The 25,070-nt window shown below is 45.3% G+C and overlaps 1 protein-coding gene and 1 long non-coding RNA gene across 4 annotated transcripts in view; both read right to left on the reverse strand.

Moving 5' to 3' along the window:
• HTR5A (5-hydroxytryptamine receptor 5A) overlaps nt 1-25,070 on the reverse strand; it is a 42,659-nt gene that overhangs the window by 11,879 nt on the left and 5,710 nt on the right. The window contains exon 2 of one of the 3 annotated variants that reach the window (XM_058723696.1): nt 662-1,342. The exons of 1 other annotated variant lie outside the window; for it this stretch is intronic. In XM_058723696.1, coding sequence (XP_058579679.1) covers nt 662-1,342 — 681 coding nt within the window. Of the gene's footprint in view, nt 1-661; nt 1,904-25,070 lie in introns of those variants that run through there. One more of the 3 variants, XM_058723697.1, reaches the window with a different exon arrangement.
• On the reverse strand, nt 5,250-10,221 carry LOC131508689 (uncharacterized). The gene is made up of 3 exons (XR_009260104.1): nt 9,925-10,221; nt 8,388-8,499; nt 5,250-5,667 (listed from the first exon to the last, which is right to left on the reverse strand). It is a non-coding gene; the product is annotated as an uncharacterized LOC131508689 (long non-coding RNA).

Below are 25,070 nucleotides of genomic sequence, written 5' to 3' on the forward strand. Positions count from 1 at the left end.
GGCTAGACCCAGAGAGCAGCACCACAGGCAACAATGGGACATAACAAATGCAGGCTTAGAGACAGACAAAGATCTGTAATCTCACACCAGGGGAAGAGGACGCTGCAGAACTGCAAAGAGTAATCCAGGAGACACTGTATTCTGCAAAGCTAGCTGCTTTAATTTGCAAAGAAAAAAAATAGATTGGGTCGAAACATGAATCTGCTTGGCCTGCTGTTTGGCAATCTTTCTGCCAAGGCACCTCACCATCTGTCCCTTCCTTCCTCATTGAGCAGCTCAGTCCAAATGCAGGAAGCTGCAAGTTTATCTACTACAGCCCCAGACACCTGCTTCTTCAGCCCTCCTACAGGGTGTGATAGAGTCACAGAATTTTAGAGCCAGATGGGACCCTGTGGAAGAATGTAGTCCAAACCCCTCATTTCCCATATGGGGGGGAAAACCCATCGGAGATGGTAAAGACCATTATTGGCTCTGTGATACTGAGCGCGTTGGAGCAAAATCAGCCTCCGAGGGCTTCTTCAGCTACCCTGGTCTACCCCTTCCCCTTTGCCCCCACCCCTCCCCAAGAAAGGAAACTAAAAAGCTCACTTCCTACAAACTTTCAAGTCAGCGTGCGTAGGAACGCGAGTGAAGTATTTGCAAGGGTCACTAAAACACCCACCTCCACAGGCTCCGATATGGGTGAGACACTGTTGGTCCTGGAGCCCACGCGGAACCTGGCTGCCTTGTAGATCTTCCAGTACACGAAGAGCACGACGCAGAGGGGCAGGTAGAAGGCGCCCACAGTGGAGAACACGGTGTAGGACGGCTCGCGGCTCACCTGGCACTCCTCGTTGTCCTCGGAGTAGGTCTCCCCCCAGCCAAAGAGCAGCGGGGCCAGGGAGATCACGGCGGAGAGCGCCCAGGTGAGCACTATCATAACGTTGGAGACGCGCTTGCGGGTGCGCAGTGTGTACTGCAGGTGGCGGGTGATGGACCAGTAGCGGTCCAGCGCGATGGCCGTCACGTTCCAGATGCTGGCCGTGCAGCAGAGCACGTCGCACGCGATCCACAGCTGGCACAGCCGCCGGCCCAGCTGCCAGCGGCGCCCGGACAGCTCGTGCACCAGGCTCAGGGGCATGACCAGAGCGGCCACCAGCACATCCGAGATGGCCATGGACGCCACTAAGTTGTGCGGAACCCGGTGGAAGGTGCGCACACGGAGAATGGTCGCCAGCACCAGCAGGTTCCAGGAGAACGTGGCGGCCACCAGAAAGCCCAGCAAGGTCAGGATAAGCACACCGAAGACGGAGAGGAGGGGGCTGGGGCGCGAGTCTTCCGTGCCGAGGCCGCTGCGGTTGGTCTCCAAAGGGGCGGGGGTGGAGAGGGAAAAGTAGGTTAGGTTCACAGGCGAATCCATCTCTGGGTCAGGAGGCCGGCCCAGGGTGTGTGCAGGAGGGGAGTTCAGGAAGACGGACGGTGGCCACTGCGTCCAGAGCCACTTCGGATGTTTGCAACCTCCGGCTGGGGGCAGGGTTTCTGGGGATTGCCTATGAAACTGGCCCCAACCTTCTGCCGGCGAGCATCCGTGGGAGACGGTGCGGCGGAGAGGAGGGCGCTGGGCTGCGTCTTGCAGCCGGGGCCGCCTAAGCTGTCACATGCCCAGGCTTTTCACCTCGGCGGAGACAGCAGTCTGGTCGCCCAGAGCCGAGCATCTCCCAGGTTGGGGAGGTGAGGGGGGGGGGCGGGGAAGCTGGGCGACCCTGCAGCGTGTGGGTGCCTCTCCTGCCGGAGAGGATGCTGGTGCGTCAGAGCAGTACTCTCCCAGCCTTGCCTCCGGACCGCCCCTCTCTCCAGGCAGCGGGCTGCAGCCTCAACTCCGTGCCAGGGAAGCCAAGCAGGGACCTGCTTTCGGGGACCTGCCTTCTGCTATCCCCCACCCCCCCGCTCTCCCCCCCCACCCCGCCACCACCCGTCCCCTAGCCCCACCCCGTCTGGGGCTGCGGCTTTTGGAGAACGAACACTGGCGCGCGCGTCCAGACCTCCCTTATCAAAGTGGGGATCCAGCCTACGTAAGGCATCAGCTGATAAGGTCCCCTCTCCCCGCCTCTCTCCCCAGCACGCTGGTGCTGTCCATGGTGCTGCTGCCTCTATCCACCGGGGCGCGGGGCTTGGTGCTGTCCTCGGTACTGGCCCTGCTTTCTGAAATGGGCTTCCCTCATGGATCAAGTTTACCAATGAACTTCCCTTGAGACATTCCTGTAGCCACCCCGTGCCCACGATCCTCTAGGGGTGGTCTGCGTACCTTCAGTGGGTTCTCAGCTTTCCGCAGGGACTTACATTTTGTAAGTGTATTCCAGGTTAAGGGTCTAAGACACTATCACACTGGCTTTTCAACTACTGAAGATTTCAGTATAGTATTGCATTCTTCCTACACAACACCCAGTGCTTCCCTTAAAGTGTAGTTTTCCTTTAAAGAGAAAAGGCAAGATAGTATTTACTGCTGTTCCTAGAGACGGTTGAGGCATTGGAACTCGAATGTTTAAACTATTTCTTCAGAATCACAGAAAAGCTGCAGTCTTTCCAGTAGACCCTATTAGATTTGCTCCCCATGAAGGGAAACATTGGAAACAAGTTATTATAAACAACAACAACAACAACACTCCATCTCACTAGAAAAAAAGAGGGAGCATTTAACTCTTTCCCTGTGCATACACACATAACCATATATTCATTCACAGTGATTGCAAAAATATCAAAAGGCCCTACCCAGAAGTTATGATGTAAAGCACTTTGCAGAGACATGATATACAAAGATAAAATAAACTAAGAAAACCAACATGACAGCAAGGAAAATAAGATGGAATTAAGCATTTTTAAAGTACATACAGTAGGGAGGCGGCTGGGTGGCTCAGTCAGTTAAGCATCCAACTTCGGCTCAGGTTGTAATCTCACAGTTTGTGGGTTCAAGCCCTGCGTCAGGCTCTGTGCTGCCAGCTCAGAGCCTGGAGCCTGCTTCGGATTCTCTGTCTCCTTCTCTCTCTGCCCCTCCCCCACTTGTGCTCTGTCTCTCTCTGTCTCTCAAAAATAAATAAATGTAAAAAAATTTTTGTAAGTACATACAGTAGGTATTATGAAGTCCCATACATTCACAAGTGGCGGGTCACAAATTTGGCCAAAAGCTTTTTAGCTATTTGAAAATGAGAAATATGTTTTGTTTTTTTTTGTTTTTTTATAAGATTCAGTTTCTAAATGAGTATGATAAGCATCAGGAGACTTCACTGGGAAGAGAGAAACTTCTCCACTGGGGCCCATAAGAGAGAATGCTGTTGGGAAACATTGATGAGAATATTCTTCATTCAACACAAGATTACTCACAGAGCTGCTTCACCAAATATTCCTTAAACACACCGGATGGTGGCTGCCCATGTACAGTGCTTCTGTGTGTGGGTCTAGTCAAGGGAAAACTTGTGCTCATTCAGAGCACATGACTTTCTTGGAGCCATAGAACCAATGGGACTGAGATGTAGACCATGAATCTTCGTCTTTGAAACAAATGTTCTGAACAATTCTGCATTCCACTTCAGGGGCTCGTGACCTGGAATAATGGGTGAGCTGCATAACCAATGGGCAGCAGGCCTTGACGATGGTATCTCTGGATACAGATCTTAAAAGGCATATGGGATGCAAGCATATTCCCCACTCGTACTGTGTGCTACAGCTAGCTGTCTGTTAAGTGAGACGCTTCAAATAGGAGACCAAGCCGGGCATAACTGAGATTTTTTTGGTAAAAACTGGAGTGTCATATAGGTAAGAATGAAGTCAAATGCTCTCAAAAAGAAGTCCAATGGAGCATTTCCAGAAAAACCTTTTTTTAAAAGAAATCCTGATTTATCTTTTAAAGAAACACAAAGAGAAATCAGAAATTTCAGTTTTTTATCTTAGAGCATGGTCATAATTTTAGCTCGAAAAACATGTAAATAGGTCTACAACTCTGCCATAAAGCACCTCTGAAATGCCAGTTTTGAGGAGTGGAATTTCCTGGTTTTCTTCCTGGGGGCTGAATTATGTCCCCTTCTCCCTCAAAATTCTTGTGTTGAAGTGCTCACCTCCAGTACCTCAAAACATGATTGTATTTGGAAATAGGGTTTTTAAAAAGTGATGAAGTTAAACAGAGGCTCCTATGGTGAGTTGGGCTGGTGTCCTCATAGGAAGATGAAAGTTTGACATACAAAAGGACCCCAGAAATGTGTACACACAGAAGGAAACCGTGTGGGAACGCAGCAAAAGGGTGACCATCTGTGAGCCAAAGAGAGAGGCCTCAGGAGAAGCCAAACTTGATGACACCTTGATCTTGGAATTCTGGCCTTCAGAACTGTGACAGAAGTGGTTGTTTAAGCCACTTAGTGGTGGTATTTTGTTACAGCAGCTCTAGCCAATGAATACACCATCCAACAAAAGATACGTACGAAAGATACAACCAAGATGATATACCATGGGGGGGGGGGCGATTTATAAACACAATGACAAATTAAGGGACATCTACTAAAACACATCTTTATAAAATGTACTTTGTGCTCATCCTAGGAATAACTGGACACAAGTTCTGTTGTCTACTAAAGTTACTTACAACTTGTGATTAAGCCATATCATTGGCATATAGAAAGATGCTTGTTTTACATTTTTTTATAATGGAAAGGTATGCATCTATTTGATTCAAGTATAAACAAAGATTCTCTTTTTTTCACAGAGAGAGAGAGAGAGAGAGAGAGAGAGAGAGAGAGAGAGAGAGAAAGCAAGTGGGGGACAGGATCCCAAGCAGGCTCCGCATCATCAGTGCAGAGACTGGTGCAAGGCTCAATCTCCCAAATCTGAGCTGATGTCAAGAGTCAGATGCTTAACCAACTAAGCCTCCCATGAGCCCCCAAACTAAGATTATTAATTACAAGTTTAAAGTGAGAAAAAATCAAAATGCAGAACATAACCTTATTCCACCCTACTTGCAAGGATGGGAGGGATAAGATTTTTCCTATCCACCAAACCATCACAATTTCATGAGATCAATAAATCATTAAGGCATCATCATTATTACATAAAATCTATATGGCAAACCAGGTGTCAAATGCATATCCCTGTGTGGTCCTACCACAAAAAGAAAATTAAGGAATCCTTATCCCTATTTTATAATTGAGGAAATGGAATCCTGGAGATGAAGGAACTTTCCCAAAACCACAAGATTTATTTAAATGTTTATTTATGAGAGAGAGAGAGAGAGAGAGAGAGAGAGAGAGAGAGAGAGAGAGAGAATGCATAGGGGAAGGGCAGAGAGAGAGGGAGACACAGAATTGGAAGCAGGTTCCAGGCTCTGAGCTGTTAGTACAGAGCCAGACAGGGGGCTCAAACTCACGTACTGTGAGATCGTGACCTGAGCTGAAGTCAGATGCTTAACTGACTGAGCCACCCAGGTGCCCCCCAAGTCTATGCTCTTAATTGGTATGTTTTACTACACAAATAATTAGGATTTCACAATTGTAAGCTAAGCCCTTGTCTTCATTGCCTTGGGCTGCTAAAACAAAATACCACAGACTGTGGCTTAAACAACAGACATTGACCTCACAGTTCTGAAGTCTGGCAGTCTGACATCAGAGTCTCAGCATGGGCAGGTTCTGATGAGGGGTCTTTTCATGGCTTGTGGAAAGTTGAAAGAGAGAGAGAGAGAAAGAGAGAGAGAGATCAATCTTTCTCTTCTAAGCCTACAGTCCCATTAGATAAGGGCCCCACCCTCATGAACTCATTTAACCCTCTGAAGACTGTCTCCAGATACTGCCACATTGGGGTTTAGGGTTTCAGCATATGAGTGGGGGGCACAATTCCATCCATAGCAGCCTTAAGAGATTATTTAATGGTAAGGGAGAAACCAAAGCAATTTACAGAACTCAATGTTATTCCCAACCATTTTTTCCAAAGGTGAGAGAAAATAAAAATAACCAGAGGAGCCAGTCTGAATGGTCTGAAGGCTTACCTTCTCCATATGCTTAACAATGGCCAGAAAAAATCTAGGCTTGCTGTTTGGTTAGGAAGAAAATGGCAATGTATTGTGGATGGGACGATAAGTATGCATCTAGCCTATAACTGAAAAGACAGTAGTCTCCACACATTTAAAACAACTGCTTGCCCCTATTTATATACCAAAAAAATCTATTGTTTTGTTCATCTAATCTACTTAACAGTAGAAAACAATCACAAGTCACAACAGACTTAAAGCTAAAGAACAAGGTGCCATCAGCCGGTGGAGATCTTACTTTTCATTCAGGATGTCTCAAGCTCCATACATATCATGCAACCAAAAGAATAAACCTGCTAGTCAAAATCCAGATTATATATGATAGAGTGCATCTGTTTCCTTTTTCAAAGGATAAAAGGGCACAGATAGACATTATTTTCAGCCCAACCCCCCACTGATTGCCTTACACACACCTGGGGGCATGTACCTAGTTTGGAGACCACTAACAATGGGTTATTCTCTGGGTGCATCCTCATAGGGCAATACACACAGACTTTGTCTGGGAGAACATGTATCAAGGGTGACAGGTTATCATTCAGAGGAGCTCCAGGGCAATAAACCATTGCTCAACCCTTTCATCTTGACGACAAACCACTGGCCTGTCCTTCCATGTCTTTCTGGATGAACTACATGAACTGGTTGACTATCCTAGTCATAGGCAATTCATTAGGCTGAATAATGAATATCTCAAGTCAGACAGTGTTTCTTTATTGTTGTTTTCCTATCACACCCAACAAAGAGCCTAAAATGTATTAGCCTCCATAAATATTTGCTGAAAAAAAACAAAATCGGAAAAAAAAAATGATCTCCCAAGTAAACTACTGGTGTTTGTGTTTGATGTAGGCACAATTAAGGCTATCTGAGTGGAAGCATGCTAATATAAAAATAAAGTTAACTTCTAACCTCAGAGCAGTGACGCTGTACTTTTTGTGAAGCCTAGTTATTCCAAAGAAGGTGAAGTCAGGAATAAGTAGATGCTAAATTGTTATTGAAATCCTATAAAATAATATCAGGACGTGGTTGTGGAAGTTGCACCTCTTGGATAATATGGTGCTCCTCCCATAATTACTGTGACAAACAACAAAGTCATAGGGGCAGGTGGGAGGGGCCAATTTGCAGTGAGTTATGGAGATGGTGAAAAGAACACAGCGAACCTCGAGTCTAGATAGATGGGCAGCTGACCAGAGCACTGCATAAGGCATGTGCTTAAAATAAACCAAGCATGGGTGATGAGGAGGCTGATGATAGTTAGCCTAGTAGACACAGTCTTCTGCCCAGTCGTCACACCTGAACCACTTCTCAGGCCCAGAACCCATGGACTGAAGGAGAAGAGAAGCCAGGTGCCTGTGACGAGTGACCCTACAACACAGTACTGTGTACTCAGAAATATCCTCAGTCCTTCTCCCAAAGAACGGACACCTATAATCACAGGTAACTGTGCATGGAGGAAAGGAAGCATCCAGACCTTCCGAGGACTGTTGGACACAGTCTGAATTGACACTGATATTTAGGAATCCAAAGAGCTACTATGGCCTCCTCATTGGAGCAGGAGCGATTGGAGGCCAGCCAACAAATGGAGGCCAAGGTCCAGGTCAGAGTAGATGCACTGGGTCAGTGGACCTTCCCCAGGGGTTATTTCTCCACTTCCCAGAAGATTAGACTGCATTTGTGGTAGTTGGCAGAGCCCCACATCGGTTTGTTGACCTGTGGAGTAAAAGCTATTATGATAGGGAAGGCCAAGAGGGAGACTCCAAAACTCCTCCCACAACCGGCAGCCAAGACAGCGAATAACAACAACACAGCTGAAGGGAAATGGCAGAGATTATCACCTCCCTGTCTTATCCACATGGAAGTCACTACTTAATCCCTATAACATCAGCTGGATCCCGACAGATGACAGGGATCTACCACAAACTTAATCAAGCATTAGTAGCACAGTTGCACAGCCCGTGCAGGTACAGCTGAATTGGCACGCCGGCTGGAGTGGATTAACACAGCTTTCACTACCCGGTATGCAGCCAGCCACTGGCCTGGTCACTGAGCTGTTTTCTACTCCCATCAGACAGGAGAATCCAAGCAGTTCGAACAGGCCCTTGGAACAGCCAACGGCAAACATTTATGCTCTTGTTCCGGGGCTATGTTAACTTTCCCTCTCGTGGTCATAAAATGGACTGAAGGATCCTGGATTCCCCTAGGTGAATGGTTTTCAAAGTGTGGGTCCATAAACCCTGAGACGCCCCTCAGGCCCTTCCAGCAGGTCTAGGAGGTCAAAGCTATTTTCACAATAACACTAAGACACGGCTTGCTTTTGTCACTGGGTTGACATTTTCACCGGTGTGCAAACCTGAGAGCGGGGACTGGAGCGCACATCAGAGCAGTGGGATGAGAGTCCTCGCCGCCATGCACTCACAGGAGGAAAACTAAAGGAAAAATTGCCAGCTTCACTGAAGAATGTCCTAAGGAAGCATCAATTATATTAAATTATATTACTATAAGTAATAAATTATACGTATAAGTAATACTGTATATAATACTAGATAGCATGTTTATACTATAAGTAATTTATTATATCAATAGATTCAACTATATATTATTAATTATATCAAATCCAGACCTTTGAGTACACATCTTCTTAAAACATTTTTAAACATTTTTATTCATTTTTGAGAGACAGAGAGGATCCGAGTGCTAGCTGGGGAGGATCAGAGAGAGAGGGAGACACAGACTCCAAAGCAGGCTCCAGGCTCCGAGCTGTCAGCGCAGAACCTGATGAGCCTCACCCAGGGCTTGAACCCACGGGCCGTGAGATCATGACCTGAGGTGAAGGTCTATGCTTAACCGATGGAGCCACCCAGACGCCCCTGAGTACACATCTTTTTAAAAGTCAATGTTACAGGTCAGAAGGTACACATATGGCATTTCTAGGATACACTGAAAGAAGATGGTTGTCTGAAGGAAAAGCACGCATGTGATCATTTGATTTGAACGAAAAGCGCTTTTTTTTTTTTTTAAGGAAACACCATTTTTAGTTGAAGGAACTACTGACAGGTAATAAACTATCATTACTGAGTCTTGGGTATTTGGTAGATATTTTCTCAAGATGAATGAAATGAGCCTTCACTTCAGGCAAAACAACCGACAGCGTCTGTTGCCTATAATGAAATGTGAGCTTTTGAGTGAAAATTAGAATTTTGGAAAACTCATAACCACCACCGTGAACTTGACAGCTTCCCAATACTTAACGACCTTTCTGATGAGATTGGTGGTGAGATTAACAAATGTGAGTCTTTGACATTATATAATGAAAGGTGTCGACATCTGGAGTATCTGGAGAATTCAGTGAGCCGATGACCAGTGCGTGATGGTGCACAATCAGAGAGGAATAAAAGACCCATTTCAAATGGCAAAATAGACCAACGGGCTTTAACCTAATGGAGTCCAAAAAGGGCACCATAGGACTTCAGATTCCGTATTACAACAAACCTTTAAGAAACTACCACTTACTGAGTTTCAGTATACCATCGCAAAAACGTATCCATAATTATCTGAAAAGACTATTAAAACACCCTCCACTTTCCAGCTATCTATTTCTATGAGGCTGGATTTTCTTTGTAAACTTAAACCAAAATAACGTACCACAACAGATGGTGTGCAGGAACAAATACAAGGTTCCAGGTGTCTTGAAAAGATTTGCAAGAATGTTAAACAATGCCACTCAAAATTTTTGTTGGAAAATAGAGTCATTTTTCCCTAAAGCTATGCCATTTATGTAAACATGTCATTGGTTTATTACTTTATTTTTAACAGATTAATACACAGATGTGTTTGCAATTTGTCCATTTAAAACTATATTCCAGGACACATATATAGATAAAACTCACATAAACAAAATCTCTCCGGGATACTCGAGAATTCTGAAGAATGTAAAGGAGGCCCTGGGACCCAAATTGAGAATGGCTGTCATCAGTATTCATCAGAATATCACCTTGGTCCACTGTGTTAATGCAGAATGTTAACAGAACCGGATGGCAATTTGCCAGTCCTTGGTAAAGGATGTGTGCCGCATAGGACAGGAAGTAAACCCTTTGAAGATCCAGGCAACTGCTATATCAGTGAAGATGTCAGGGGTCCAGTTGTCCGGGACTTGGCAGGACATTCCTTCCAACGTAAAAGAAAGATTACTGCATCTGGGATTTCCTACCACTAAGAGGGAAGCAAACTAACTGCATGGTATTTTGGATGCCACAGGCAGCATATTCTATGCTTGAGAATACTGCTCTGAATCCTACATCCAATGACACGAAGAGGCTGCCAGCTCTGTTTGGGGCTAACAGCAGGAAAGGGATCTGTCCCAGACTCCTGATGGCAGGGAAAGCCGCCCTTCTGTGTGGCCTCGAGACTTGGCAAACTTTATGGTAGGAGACGCACCTGGGATGGGAGGAGACTCCATGCAGATTGTGTGGTGAACACCAGTAAAAGAGTCACAGTATAAACTGCTCTGATGCAAAGTCGTGCCGTCTGCACAGAAAGCGCTATTGGAAAAGCAGCTTGTGGTGTGCCAGGGCTTTAGTGGAGTCAGAGCATCCGAGCATGAGACATTAAGTGGCGACAGGACAAGGTATCGCCGTCGTGGTCTGATTCGCGCAGACGCACCTGCGAGATTGGGTGGGCTTGGTAGCAAAGCCGCATAAAAATGGAAACGCCAGGAGGCTCCACAAGCAGGTGCCCTAGACCACCCTGTCATCTGTCAGCCCCGTGTGAGCGCCTGCCCCTGAGCGCCAAACCGCGGCCACGTGGCTAGTGGAGGGGGTATGAGAGGAGCCGAGAGTGGCTCACAGACAGGTCACCTTGGCGTTATGCTGCTCATGCCCCCACTCCAGGGTGGGCTCGTGAGACGGTATATCCCCCAATGGGCAGAGCTCTAGGTGGCGTACCCAACCATCTGTTTTGTGTGGAAAGAGAAATGGCCCAAAGTAAGAATATACAAAGACTCACGAGCAGGGTCTAAAGGCCTCGGAGGTGGAAGATTGGGACGAAGCTGGTCTGTGGAAGCAGGCACATGGATGAACCAAAGGGAATAACACACGAAATGGGAACATCTCTCTCTCTCTTTTTAAATTACTTTTCACATGCTCCCGAGGGCAACCCCACAGAGCGAAATACTGATGGCAGAATGGCCCCGCCAGCTGGGGACTGGCTGGGGACTGTCACGGGCCAGCCTAGTGCAGGATAATAGTTGCGTGAGGACGCCATGGCGGAAGGGAAGACAACTCCGTATGGGTAGAACAGTATAGACTCCCTCCCACCAAGCCCCATTTAGTCACTGTCCCTGCCTGATATCCAACCTGCCAATAGCAGAGGCCAACCCTGAGCCCCCAGACCGGCACCATCCCCTGCGGAGATCAACCAGTCCCTCACATAGTGTCCCACACTGATTCCCTTGGAACCAGCCACCTGCCGAGGGCACCTATTCATCTGCAAATGTGGACGCGTCCTTCCTGCCTGCAGGGTCTCAGCCAGCACCACTCTCCAAGGACTCACCTGAGCTCTGATCCCTCTGATACAGCGGTCCACATACCGTCCTAATGAGCCAGCATCCCTACTTTATCGTCCTGGGCCATAGGACCTTAACTGCGGATAGTTCCGTGGGTAAATTAACACGTTCACCATGGAATACTACCCAGCACCGGACGAGCAGACTGTGCTATGTCGTACAACGGGGATGGATCTCACAGACAGAATTTTGAGCCAAGGCTGACAGACACAGAATTCTACTGAATACATGCGCACAGTTCTACTAACAGGAAAATGACTCTCGGGCCTCAGAAATCAGCGTGGTTAGCTGTGGTCTGGGGGGACAGTGACGAGAAGGGGCTAGTGTTCTAGATCTTGCTCGTTTCCCAGGTGTGCCCACCTTGTGAGATTCTTCCAGCTGTACAAGTGTGACTTGTGCATGTTACTTGATCTTATGCTTTGTGGATATATTATGCCTTAATAAAAAAGAATTCGACGGTAGGAACAGCTCAGTATCTTTCAGTTTAAAATGGTCTCTTTCAGCAGTGCCCAGGCGGCTCCATCGGTTAAGCAGCCAACTCTCGATTTCGGCTCAGGTCACGATTTCTCGTTTTTGTGTGTTCAAGTCCTGAGTCAGGCTCTGTGCTGGCGGCACGGAGTCTGCTTGGGGTTCTCTCTCTCTCTCCCTCTCCCTCTGCCCCTCCCCCACTCGTGCTGTCTCTGTCTCCCTCAAAATAAATAAGTAAAAAGTTTAATTTAAAAAATTGTCTCTTTGGGCCGCCTGGGTGGCTCAGTCGGTTGGGCGTCCGACTTTGGCTCAGGTCATGAACTTGTGGTTGGTGGGTTTGAGCCCCGCGTCGGGCTCTGTGCTGACAGCTCAGAGCCTGGAGTCTACTTCAGGTTCTGTGTCTCCTCCTCGTTCTGCCCCTCCCATGCTCATGCTCTGTCTCGCTCTGTCTTTCAATAATAAATAAACATTGAAAAAAAATTCTTTAATTGTCTCTTTCAGATTAATTCTGTCCTCCAGCAACAACTGCCTTCAGCAGAATGGAGAGCTCATGATGGCCATGAAACCATTTATTTGAAATTATTTAAAAATAAAAAATATTTATTTAAAAATGTCACACGTTTCACTCCTCTTAGCAATATTAAATCCTGCCGTGCTTCAGTACATTATAATAAAATTTTAAAATCATAATGCCATATGCCTATGGCAACCATCTGCTGCTTTGTGTATTATTTTGCAGCCTTTAAAAAATTTTTTTTAATGTTTGTTTATTTCTGAGACAGAGAGACAGAGCATGAGTGGGGGAGGGGCAGAGAGAGAGGGGGACACAGAATCTGAAACAGGCTCCAGGCTCTGAGCTGTCAGCACAGAGCCCGGTGCGGGGCTTGAACTCACAGACCGTGAGATCATGACCTGAGCTGAAGTCGATCGCTCAACCGACTGAGCCACCCAGGTGCCCCTGTTCTTCAGCCTTTTTAAAATTATCATAGGGAACCAAGAAGGTGGTCAGCTACAGGTAACTGAATGCCCGATGAGCAGTGGTTTCAACCGGGGTCATCACATGAGTGGCCCTGGGTTAGAGTCGTGACAGCAATACCAACAAAGACTCAGCTCCGTCTTCGTACCCTGCTGTCCTCCGTAGGCGGGCTTGCCCCCTCGTGTGTTCACACTGCCTGCTGCACATCCAAGCACCTCGCCCGTGTACAAGAAGAAAGAAAAGGCTCACAAAGAAAGGCAGGGGCTCCTGGCGGCTCAGTCGGCTAAGTGTCTGACTTGGTTTGGGCTCAGGTCATGATCTCAGGGTTGGTGAGTTCAAGCCCTGAGTCAGGCTCTGTGCTGACAGTGCAGAGCCTGCTTGGATTTTCTCTCTCTCTCTCTGTCTTTCTCTCTCTCTCTGCCCCTCCCCCACTTGCTCTCTTTCTCTCTCTCTCTCTCTCTCTCAAAATAAATTAATTAATTAAAAAGAAGGGCAACTTTCTGCTCAGCTCTGCCTGTGCACTCCGTACCTAAACCAGGGAACCAGGAACGAAGATTTTCCCCCAGAACGCCTCTATGGTAGCCTCCTATTTCTGTTTTACTGGCAAGAATTGTAGGACATGGCCGATGCTGGCTACAAAAGAGGCTCGGAAATTTCATACTTAGCCTTCTGGTTCGTGTAGCAGAGAAAGGAGAGGACAAAGTAGGGTTGCTAATGACAGTTAAATGGGAAAGCTTAAAATCATTGGTGCTCTCTCATGTGATTTTTCCTGCTTTTCAATGATGACGCTGTATTATACATCTTGCTTTTTTGCTATATACTCTAGCACTTGTCAGTTCTAGAACTCTCAAGGCTCTAACCCACTAAGATCCACAAAGTTGTGCTGGCAAAGTGGACTCTGTATTGTCAGGGGACAACAGTACCACTCTCACAGGGCAGGGGGCATTACCCTTTTGCGTTCACGTGCTTGGCGTCCATCCTGCAGATCAACGAACGGCATCGTCTACAAGAACTAAAGAGGAAACCGCGCATTCAACGGCTGCAGGCATGTGCTTCTAACCATAGCCTGTGCTCCGCAGATAATCGGATGAATTGTTCAAGCACCAAGATCCACGGTCGTGTTGCAACTCTGAGCAGGTGCAGTTGCCTTCATCATCATTGTCTTGGGGCCCCAACTCTCTCTGCGCCCAATTAAGCTTTATGTGCTGCAGGGGTTTTTAAGCCAATCAATGAATCAAACCTGAGTCTGCCGGGGTCCCACCACCCACTGCGGCTCCCCGAGGCTGTTTGTCTGACTCTCAACCTACCTGACCAGTTGTAGCTACTCACGTTAATCTCCGGGGAGTTACTACGCCGACAGCTTCCGAAGAATAACTACTGAGCCCTTTTCAGGTAAAATATAAGTAGATCTTTCTGTAAGAAGCATGGTTTTTGAGGCCCATCATGGTGTTACAAGCAAAAATTCTTGTTTTCTGGTATTTTTTTCCCTCCTTAGGTCACAAAACTTCTCTTTGAATGGCCATTTTCCTAGATATGTAAATGCCCTTAAAAAAAAAAATCTATCCGAAGCCCACGTTGGCTAATGAAGATGTTTGTGAAAAACACTTTGTGACATTGTAGCCCGACTGTGAGATCTGATGGTTGACCTTGGTTCTCTTGTGGCCAGGAAGACTTGCAGGAGTCACTAAAAGGTTTTGGGTCTTGGTGACAATAATTGGGTACAATATGGGTACAATAATTCTGGTAGGCTACATGTAACAGTTTTATGGGTCAACCATACAGGGACTAACAATGCTGTAAAGTCTTCATGAACTACCTACCCCCCCTTGGTTGTGCTTAGAGCAGGGCTGCACTGACCGGCCCTCCTACCCTTGGTCTTGGCGTCCTCGGAGCCACCTGTCCCACTCTGCAACAACAATCTCACTTTCGCATGGCAGTGACAGTCCTCGGGCCACCGATTCAGTTATAAACTCTGACTGGCGCCCCATTCTCCAATGTGGAGGCAACAGAGACTCTGTTTTATGGACCTTTTGTCTGGATCCATGGAGCCCTCCTTTTGGTTAGTCCTATCTTGGGTCTGCCCGGCCTGGTCTTAGCAAGAATCCTGCCAGGTCACCCCACCCACCCTTGATGTCTGATCAAGGTCCTCCTCCCCACCTGGCCTGTCTTCAGCCACGTTAGCAAGAGTCCCCTATCCTTGATGCCTCCTCTTAGTAGTTTCCATACCCTGACCCCTCAGTCTTCTCCTTGGCTAGAAATCCCCAACTGTTTTTGAGGTGTTCGGAGTTGAGCCCAATCTCTCTCCTCTATTGAAAAACTCCTCCTTACTGTTTTAACAAGGGTCAGGGTAACTTTTTCTCTCACAGAGGTTGGGCAGGCAGTTGTTGGTGACCAACCATCTCAGTTTGCTCCAGTCTGAGGGATTTCCCAGGATGCAGGTCTTTCCGGTTACTGGCAAATCGGGACTGCTGGTCACCCCGGAGCATATGTGCAATAACTTGGTACAAGTGCCCCAAGCAAGTCATAAAGAGAGGCTCGGCTGCTGGAGAAGATCTGCCAAACTTTGGACGCTCCTTGGATTTAGCTTGTGGGTGGCACTGGAAGGCGGGTGAATACCGAAGGCTGAGACACCCTACAGATCAGGGACCAGGGAGGCAGGAAGCCAGAAATCAGTGGACACATAGAGTGATGGGTAATGAAGTCAGGCAGCCCAGGTCTGAGTCTTGGAAAACCCAGAGATGCAAGATATACCACACTTGCAACTGGAGAGACCACCTTTCTCCCACAATTTATTTTGAAAAATGTGCAAGCTTCTGGAAAAGTTGAGGGAATAATGAAATGAGAATCCACGTATCATAGCCTAGGTTCACCAGCCACACACGTCTTGCTGCCTTTGGCACACACCTGTCTACGTGTGAATATATATTATTTGTGTATGTATATATCCTCTCATACACACAAACACATACACACTTGCCGCCAGAGACATCTTAAGAGGCTTGCATTTGCAAAGCATTCCTGACATAGAACATGAATTAAAAATGAGCATAACTGCTGTGCTAAGAGCAAATTAAGATATGAAGAGGTGATCAGTCTCCCTTGCAGATAGAGAAATGCTGCAGTTTACTTTCTTAAATCTTTTTCATTTTTCTAATCTGATGGGTGAAGAATAGCATAACATCTAAAGTTGATGGGAGTGTAGGGAAACGAACAATCCTATCCACTGCTGACAGTAACCAAAACTGCTGGTGGAAATATAAGTTACTTTGGGGAGGAAATAACCTAGGGGGACCTACTAAAATTAAGTGTATATTCTGTGATCCAGCAGTCCTTCTCTGAGAATCAGTACTCAATTTTTCAGAAATAAAAGCACCAGTTCTTAATTGTAGGACAAAGCTGTTTATTGCTGTGTTGTTTGTGGGGGGCAAAAAAACGAGAGCTATCTCTGTAAGTGGGCATTTAGGTTATGGTTCAATTAATTATGGTAGAACCATGATATGAACTGTATAACTTTTTTTAGGTTGGAAGTACCCATACTAACTTGGAGGCATGCCATGATATATTAAGTGGAAACTAGTTGTGAAATTACCTTTTTTTTTTTAATAAAAAGGGACAGAAATATTTACGATTATGTTTTGCTTAGCCGTATAAGTAGAAAAAGGGAGAGAAAATACACTAATCTGTTTGCTGTTATTGTTGCCACAAGAATCCTTTTCCTTTCCCTAAGACAAAACCCCACTGATGGAGGGGTAATTGTCACCCAGCACTGTAGACAGTTGATAGAGGAACAAGAAATTGAGACACCTGCCTATTCTGGAGGTACTGAAAGACTCAAAGCCTCTCTGTCAGCACCATGGTGTAAAGAGAGGATAGGTGTCAACCTAGGTTTGACAAATTCATTGCTCCCTCTGTTGACTTTGAACCTTGAGAGAAGGGTACAAGTATGAAAGAAAAGATTGTCTTTTATTTATCCTGGTGCTTGGGTACCACTTGTAGGCTAGCAGGCCCTCTCCCAACTACTTTCCCTCACCTATCGAGAGCCAACTTCATACCTGTCCATGTTCATGCTTGTATCTCTGGTCTTGCAAGTTTTAGCTAGACTCTCCTGCAGCAGCATTTGAACTTGCCTTGGTTCACAATCTTTTCTAACTCACACACCACATCCACTGTGAGGTGCTGCTTGTGGTCGCTCAGGGACCCAGGCTAACAGAGAGTTTGGACTTTACAAAGGGTGTTTAAGGGTGCCTGGGTGGCTCAGTTGGTCAGGTGTCTGACTCTTGATCTCAGCTCAGGTTATAATCTCATGGTTTGTGAGTTGGAGCCATGCATCAGGCTCTGTGCTGATGGTGTGGGGCCTGCTTGGGACTCTCTCTCTCAAAATAAATAAACTTAAAAAAAATAAAAGCATGAGCTCATTTAAAAGCTTTGGGGGGGGCACCTGGGTGGCTCAGTCAGTTAAACACCCAACCCTTGATTTCAGCTAGGTCGTCTCACAGTTTGTGGGTTCAATCCCTGTGTTGGGATTCTCTCTCTCTCCCTCTCTCTCTGCCCCTCCCCCCTTGCACTACCCCTCTCCCTGTCAAATAAATAAATAAGCATTAAAAAAAAAAGATTTTTGGAAGACCCAATAAAGAGAGGTTGAATATATAAGGGAGAGAAAGAATAAGTGATACACAATTCAGGATGTATGCAGGTGGGATAAGATCTAAAGCTTTAGAGTCAGAAGGAAAGTTTCTCTGTTCTCACCTGAAAAGAGGGCAGGAAGTTGCATATGCACATGAATTTGTATATCACAGACCCTGAATCTAGGTTTAACTAGATAAGCGGAGCAAACACAAGATAGGATGAGGAATTCATCGTAGCAACTGAACCTCACACAGCTGTGGAGTTGATTGAACAGTCTGGGTGAGGCTGTTGCTTCTACAACTGGTCGTGTGGTCATGGCTGGAGTTTACAACTTCCTTCTCCCCCTATCCATTGTGTAATTTTTTTGCCCTTAGCAAGCATCTGGCTAGTCATAGGTTGTCATAGCTCTCCACTGGCTCTAATCACAGGGCACGGGAGAACAAAGAGTCCCCTGCACTCCAGACAGATGTGGAGCTGTAAGTTGTAAGAACAGGGATACTCAAGTCAGGAAGGCAGCAGTAGATGCCCCCAAATTATTATCGGGTGGAATAAGAGAAAAACAGATCTGGGTGGGAATGCAAGCTGGTGCAGCCACTCTGGAGAACAGTATGGAGGTTCCTCAAAAAACTAAAAATAGAACTACCCTACGACCCAGCAGTTGCATTACTAGGGATACAGGGATGCTGTTTCGAAGGGGCACATGCACCCCCATGTTTATGGCAGCACTATTGACAACAGCCAAAGTATGAAAAGAGCCCAAAAGCCCATTGACGGATGAATGAATAAAGAAGATATGGTATATATACACAATGGAGTATCACTCAGCAATCAAAAAGAATGACATCTCGCCATTTGCAACCATGTGGATGGAACTGGAAGGTCTTATGCTAAGTGAAATTAGTCAGAGAAAGACAAAACTCATATGACTTCACTCATATGAGGACTTTATGAGACAAAACAGATGAACATAAGGGAAGGAAAACAAAAATAATATAAAAACAGGGAGGGGGACAAAACAGAAGAGACTCATAAATATGGAGAACAAACAGAGTGTTACTGGAGGGGCTGTGGGAGGGGGGATGGGCTAAATGGGGAAGGGGCATTAAGGAATCTACTGAAATCATTGTTGCACTATATGCTAACTAATTTGGATGTAAATTTTAAAAAAATTTAAAAAAATTAAAAAAAAAACAGTTCTGGGAACTTGATGCAAGGTAGTAGAGGCCCATCAAGGGACATTAAGTGGCAATACGAATAAGCAGGCTTTCTTTTTTCTTTTTTGTTGATAGGAGTGGACATCTGAACAAATATGTAATTACTACGAATGAAACCATTACTGCAAGATGCAAGGTGAGAGAAGTCATGTTCCTCTGGATTTAAACCCTCCTCTGGCATGTGTTACCTTACCAACCCAACTTCCCCAAATGGCTCCCATCTGAGCACCAAAGAAATGAAGATCACCGATAACACCGAGTCAAGTAAGACAGAAGAGGGGATAGTAGGGTACCAAGGAAGAAAATGAAGACTAGTGTATGGAGCAGGGAAATCTTGATATGGCCCCGCTCAAGTCCCTGTAAAGCCTATTTTACTTGCATGTTTGGATCTTCACTCAGCATCAAGAAGCCTTGAAATTCGATCATTTTATGTCTGAAAATATCTGATTCAGGAAATAAGCAACCGTTCCCAGGATGGGTTCCAAGAAGGTGCTGCCCAGAACAGGCTGTGGCAAACTGGCAAACACCGATGGATTGAGTTTCAGGTGCGCTAATCTCTGATGAATCTGTAAATTCCGATGCTAAAGAGGGTATAAATGAACCTGCTTTCTCTGATCCCAATGAACAGGTAGGTGAATGGAGTAAAATCCATAAATGACAACACTTACAATTCAATGTTTATGATGTTATAACACACACCCAATACTCTGCAAATTTTCCATAGCAGTGGAATGCGGGACTCAACACTGTCTGCATATTCCTCTCATTTTCTGTACTTTGGTGAAATTCCTTAGAGCTGCCACACATAGGCAAATAGGTTAAGCAAATTCTCCCACTTAGAAACATGTTAGAATTATCCGGAACTCTATTAAATCACTCAGTAATTGAAGAGGGTTCCTGGGCCAAGAATTCTGAAAGTAAATTGCTTTTGCGTTCATGGAGGTGACTCTCTGCTATTCTTCTGTTACAAACGAAATAACAGAAAGTCACTGCCACCCAATTGAAGGACATCAGCTGTTTCTTTCCTGTGTTTGTCTTTCTGATTCATCCTCTAGCCTCCATGCTCCGAACTGGTAAGCCACTTCCCGCTTTGGTCTCTGTCTTTGAAGGGGTAGCATGTGTTCAAGGAAAGATGATGAACTGATTTAAATGGAGTTCAGAGTTACTTGTAAACCCTGCCTAGGAAACAGAGGAGAGTATTAGAACTTTGATGTCATTGGGTTTTTAGTATCTTAGAAAATGTGTCTGTAGAACTGACCAGGAATAGGCAGTCCATAAACGAAGAGTGATACTTTTTTAGATTCATAGTCCCTAGATTTGCTCTAAGCTTCAGGTCCAAAATACTTGCTCCTGTTAGGAAATGGAAAAAAAAAAAAAAGGTATTTAACTTACTTAAGGAGCCACATACTTAATTTTGTGACCATTTTCTGTTTGTGAACATGTTGTTCATAAAAACAGTTATCACATGTTGAAATGTCTGGCTTGTATTTGGTAACCAAAATGGTTTTTATTAATATCTTGGGAAAATGTCCCTAAATCCCCATATTTATCTTGACACGGAATTATTTTAACTTCTTTTGATTAGTGCTCTTTTTTTTTTTTCTCCACGCATGCCACTAGACAATAGGCATTTATATTCAATACACTATGAACAAATTTCACTAAGACTTTACTCATTTTCACCTGTGCCGTGCTAATAAGTCTCAAACAGCTCGGTCAGGTCTCAGCAGCTGGCATTGTGCCCCACTGAGTATCACAAACCGAAAAATGATTATTTGGGGAGGCTTCATAATTATACTAAGATGAAAATGTTGGCAGCCAGGAGATACATATTTTTCAAGATTTGAGAGAAAATTTAATGAAAGTGCCACAAACATATTACTTAGGATGATGATTTGCACTTAATATGAGGCCCTTTTCTCTCTGGATTTCAAAGTCTGGACTAATTAATTAGCCCTAATCTCCCTGTTTTCCTGATGGTCAAGCATTCAGACAGACCCCAGGAGAGCAGAGAGTTATCAGAATGAAGCAGAAAGCGTGCAGACCGGGGCTGTGAGGCTGGTGGCTTAGTTCACACCTGTTGGGTGTCAGTCTTTGTTTCTTCCACTTTCAAGTTTGTAACCCTGGAGCCCTGCCCCTCCCCCTGCCCCCACACCCCTAGTTGGCAAACCAAGACCCAAAGGCTAAATCTGGCCCACTGCCTGTTTTGGCAAATAAAGTTCTGTTGAAACACAGCCTTGCTCATTGGTAAGCACACTGTCCATGGTGCTTTCACACTGCAGCAGCCAAGGTAAGAAATCAAAACAGACTTTATGGATCATAAAGCCTGAAATATTTTCTACCTGGCCTTTCACAAAAAAGACTTTGCTGACCCAAGACCTAACCTTTCTGAGCATTTCCCTATCTGTAAAATAAAACCCAACAGCCAGTAACATAGCAACTTCACGAGAAGAGTTAAGTTTTAAATTTGCACAAGGATGACTGTCTTTAATGGTGCCTCAAAACCATTAGCAATGATATTAATTGATTCAAAGTGCAGCCATCTACTCTTTAAATATGTGTCCACTGTCCACTCTTCATCGGGCACATATCAAAGAGTGGAGGAAATACACGTTAAGGGAAATAAGACTTGTTTCAGTTAGTCGTGGAAGGATTACGTGGGGACAGGGTGTGAGATGACGAAGTATTTCAAAATAAAGTCTTTTTGGTATTTTATATCTAGATATAGGGATGGAGGTAAGCTATCACATTTAGGTTCCCTACCCTGTTGTATTCCTTGCCTTGAAAATGGCTCACAGATGCATCACACCAGCCATTACAACGGGTTGAGGTAAACTCTCTCATATTTGATTAGCTTAGTCATCCGTGATCCGTGCCAAAGAGCCTTCACTTACACGATTTGTTTGTAATCATAAATAGAAGGGACAAATATTTCTATCTCAAGGCTTGAGAGATGTTTCAAGAAACGGGCACTTGAGCTTGGCCATGGGAGGAGGAGGTAAGATCTGCATAGGTGTGTAATTGGAGGGGGTCATTCCAGATGGAGAGATGGACAGTCTGTAGAAAGCCATGGAGGTGAGAGTTGTGGCTGTGATTGAAGAAAGTAGTCCAGTTTGGTGGGAAGAGAGCGTGAATGAAGGGGAGTAGCAGATATAAGTCTGGGGTGCTCAGTTCTGGGGAATAAGGATGGGGTGTATGTCAAAGAATAACAGGTGATCGTGGAGCTCATGGAAGGCAGGCTAACGGGACTGAACTTCGCTCCACAGGCAACAAGAAGCTACGGTGAGTGTGGGGCCACAGCAGGGGGCGCTGTGCAGCTGGCACTTCCGGAGTACTGTAGACCCAGAGTCTACACTGAGCACGGCCAGTATTTTCCAAATGGGATCAAATTAAAGACCAGCTTCTACTGTCTCAAATTTAGCCCTCATAATAGATAGATTCTGATCAATGATAAATATGGGCAATTATTGTCACTTCCTACACAGTGTGCCCTGAAGGTCTTCAATCTGCTGCTTGCTGCTGCCTTTCAGAGGTCCGCCCACACCATCGTCCTCACTTCCGGAGTTGCCTTGCCGCCCGCCATGTTGGGCCTTCCGGGCCAGGCCTCTGCTGAGGCCTGACGCTCCCAGCAGGATGGACGTCTTCGTCCTCTTCCTATTACCCTTAGGGCCCTCTACCAGGCTCTCCCTAATTATCCCAGTCTCTATAGCATTTCCCCGCTGTGAATTCGGTCACTCTACACAACTCATGTTGGCATTGCTTCTAGAACAGAACCCAGTCGTTCTATGGGTGTGTCTGGACTGCTGACGCAGCTGAGGGCTCAACTGAAGCGAATTTCCTATGATCAGACCACTTCGTTCTACTAAATATGTTAGGTGTGCGTTTAAACCTGCACCACCACCCAAGCTTTCCTCACGTCACCTCTTGTGGGTCTGGGCTTCTCCCAGGTAGTGGTGGTGCTATGTGCAAGTGGCAATGAAGAGGCATGGAGAAATGAGCAGCTGCCTCCCGTCTCCGTTAGTCTCTGCACAGCAGAGGACAGATTACCCAAATCTGCCTTAGACTGTACTTCCAAAGTGGGCAAAGAAAAATTCAGCCATTGTATGGATAGGGCCTTGTTTGTGTTCTTCATTGTATATTACTTCTTTAAAACATTGTTATCCACAAATTGCTTATATCTATACATAGGAACAGGCCTTTGTGATTTCCACAAGCCATGTGGATATTAGACTATGATTTTACTATGTCTTCCCAAATGCCATCGAGGTTGTCCATTAACAAAGTCTGAGGAAAATCTGAATATTTTAGTGTTTCATTTATATGGGTGACAATTTCCGAAAGTCTCCTTTTCATTGTAATTATCTAGCATTATCCAAAACTTCATAATTATTTTATTGTCATGAACTAGGGCTATTTCTTATAAAATCCTATGTTCTAGGATATCTTTGAAACAAAGGATATAGCCACTCAGAGTTGATAGCAATTATGGAATCCCGACCCAAGTTTTTCCGTGCGCCATGTTTCAAAACAAGTGGGAAACAGCCTTTGCATGTACCTGATATGTCACCTGAAGTCCCCTTCAGCCTGTCCTGTTCCTGCTGCTGATCAGCAAGCAGTAAGTGTAAAACTTGGCAATATTCCCTCTTGTCATAAGCTTTCCAATTATTGAAAATTGAGTAACTCCCAATAGGGGAGAAATCATTAAATATATAGTAAATAATGAGGTTAATTAATTTAACCCCTTCTAATTAGGAAACTAATTAAATCAGAAAATTAAAACTGACACAAGACATTAAAATCAGGAAGTTTTGGACTTAGATGTAACAACCATCTCTTCATCTTCAGCCGACTCCAGAGGAGGAATAGATATTGGCTGCAAAAAATGTATCGGTGGACTATTTTAAATCAATGCAAAGCTCAATTTTCCATCCCATAAATGGTATTTTTAGAGGTTACCTTTCTTCTACTTCGATTATATGTGAAGTTAAACCTTGTTCCTTTTAATTTTTAAAAGAATGAACCAAAGTCCAAGAAGACGGATTTAGCCCAAATTCTGCTAGTAACTGGGATCATGGGACAGTTGCTTCAGTTCTCTGGGCCTCAGGTTTCTCATGCTCAGAGTATTCTATTCAAGAGGTGAGACAGAGTCACAGTATCTTGGAGATGAAAATAGGTCTAAGTAGAAGGAACAAGTCAGGAAGTTACAGCCAGCTTGTGGCAATCTTTGTCAGTGTGACAGAGCGCAGGACCAGGTCCTCAGAGTCTTTATTACGCAGTTGGTGAACCGTGAGATAGCCACAACTCTCTCTACAACATTAGACCGTCATGCCAGTCAACACGAGCTTTGGTTATACATTTGTAACCTCGGGAAAGTCTCTGGGTAACAACAGCGTGGAGAGTAAGGTTGCGGTGCTCAGGTGTCATTGGAAGTGCTGTAAAAATATCTAAGCAGGTATCCCGTTGGAAGTTTTTGGACTCTCCGTCCATTATTCTCATACTGCATGCAGTTGCCAAGAGCATGGGGCACTGCGGTCGAGGCCCTCTTGTGGGACCCGCTCTGGGGAGGTAAGCCAATATAGATTCCCAAAAGCCAGCACCCAAAATCATCCTGATGAAGAGGAGGGCTTCGATAGACACTTGATCACAACTACAGGCAGGTGCGTGGCCCCAATTTGCGGGGGATCTTCCGAATTTCAGGGCGCTTTTGCTTCCGTGTGTCCTTCCTGCTGCTGGTACCTGTGAACGCTGACAGGAGTGAAGTCGAGCCAATATGATCAAGGTGGCTGTCACAAAGTGCTAGTGGCTGCTGAGAGGCCATAACTTCTTCCCTCCAAATGTGAATGTTTAACTCGTTCATTTTAACTACTATGAATGGGGGTGTTCTAATTTCTTGGTGGGTTAATGCTGTTCACTGCTTCACATCAATGGTCAACGCTATTCAGGACAGTTTTATTTCCGCACACTTCAAAGGCCATGAATGAAGCAACAGTTAATCCTACAGCCAGCCTGTCCCAGAGTACTTAACTCTGAATAATTAGTAAGCTGTTTTGTCCTATTACCACAGCTACAGGATTATTCTATACCTCGAATTCAACAATTTGCTCTGGTTGGGGGGGGGGGGAATCCAGGCTCTTCATATACTGAACATAGTCTATTTGTTTTGTATTGTTCCCCATTTTTCCTTGTATC

The sequence above is a fragment of the Neofelis nebulosa genome, chromosome 4 (genome assembly GCF_028018385.1).
Source record: "Neofelis nebulosa isolate mNeoNeb1 chromosome 4, mNeoNeb1.pri, whole genome shotgun sequence".
In the NCBI taxonomy this organism is placed as follows: domain Eukaryota; kingdom Metazoa; phylum Chordata; class Mammalia; order Carnivora; family Felidae; genus Neofelis; species Neofelis nebulosa.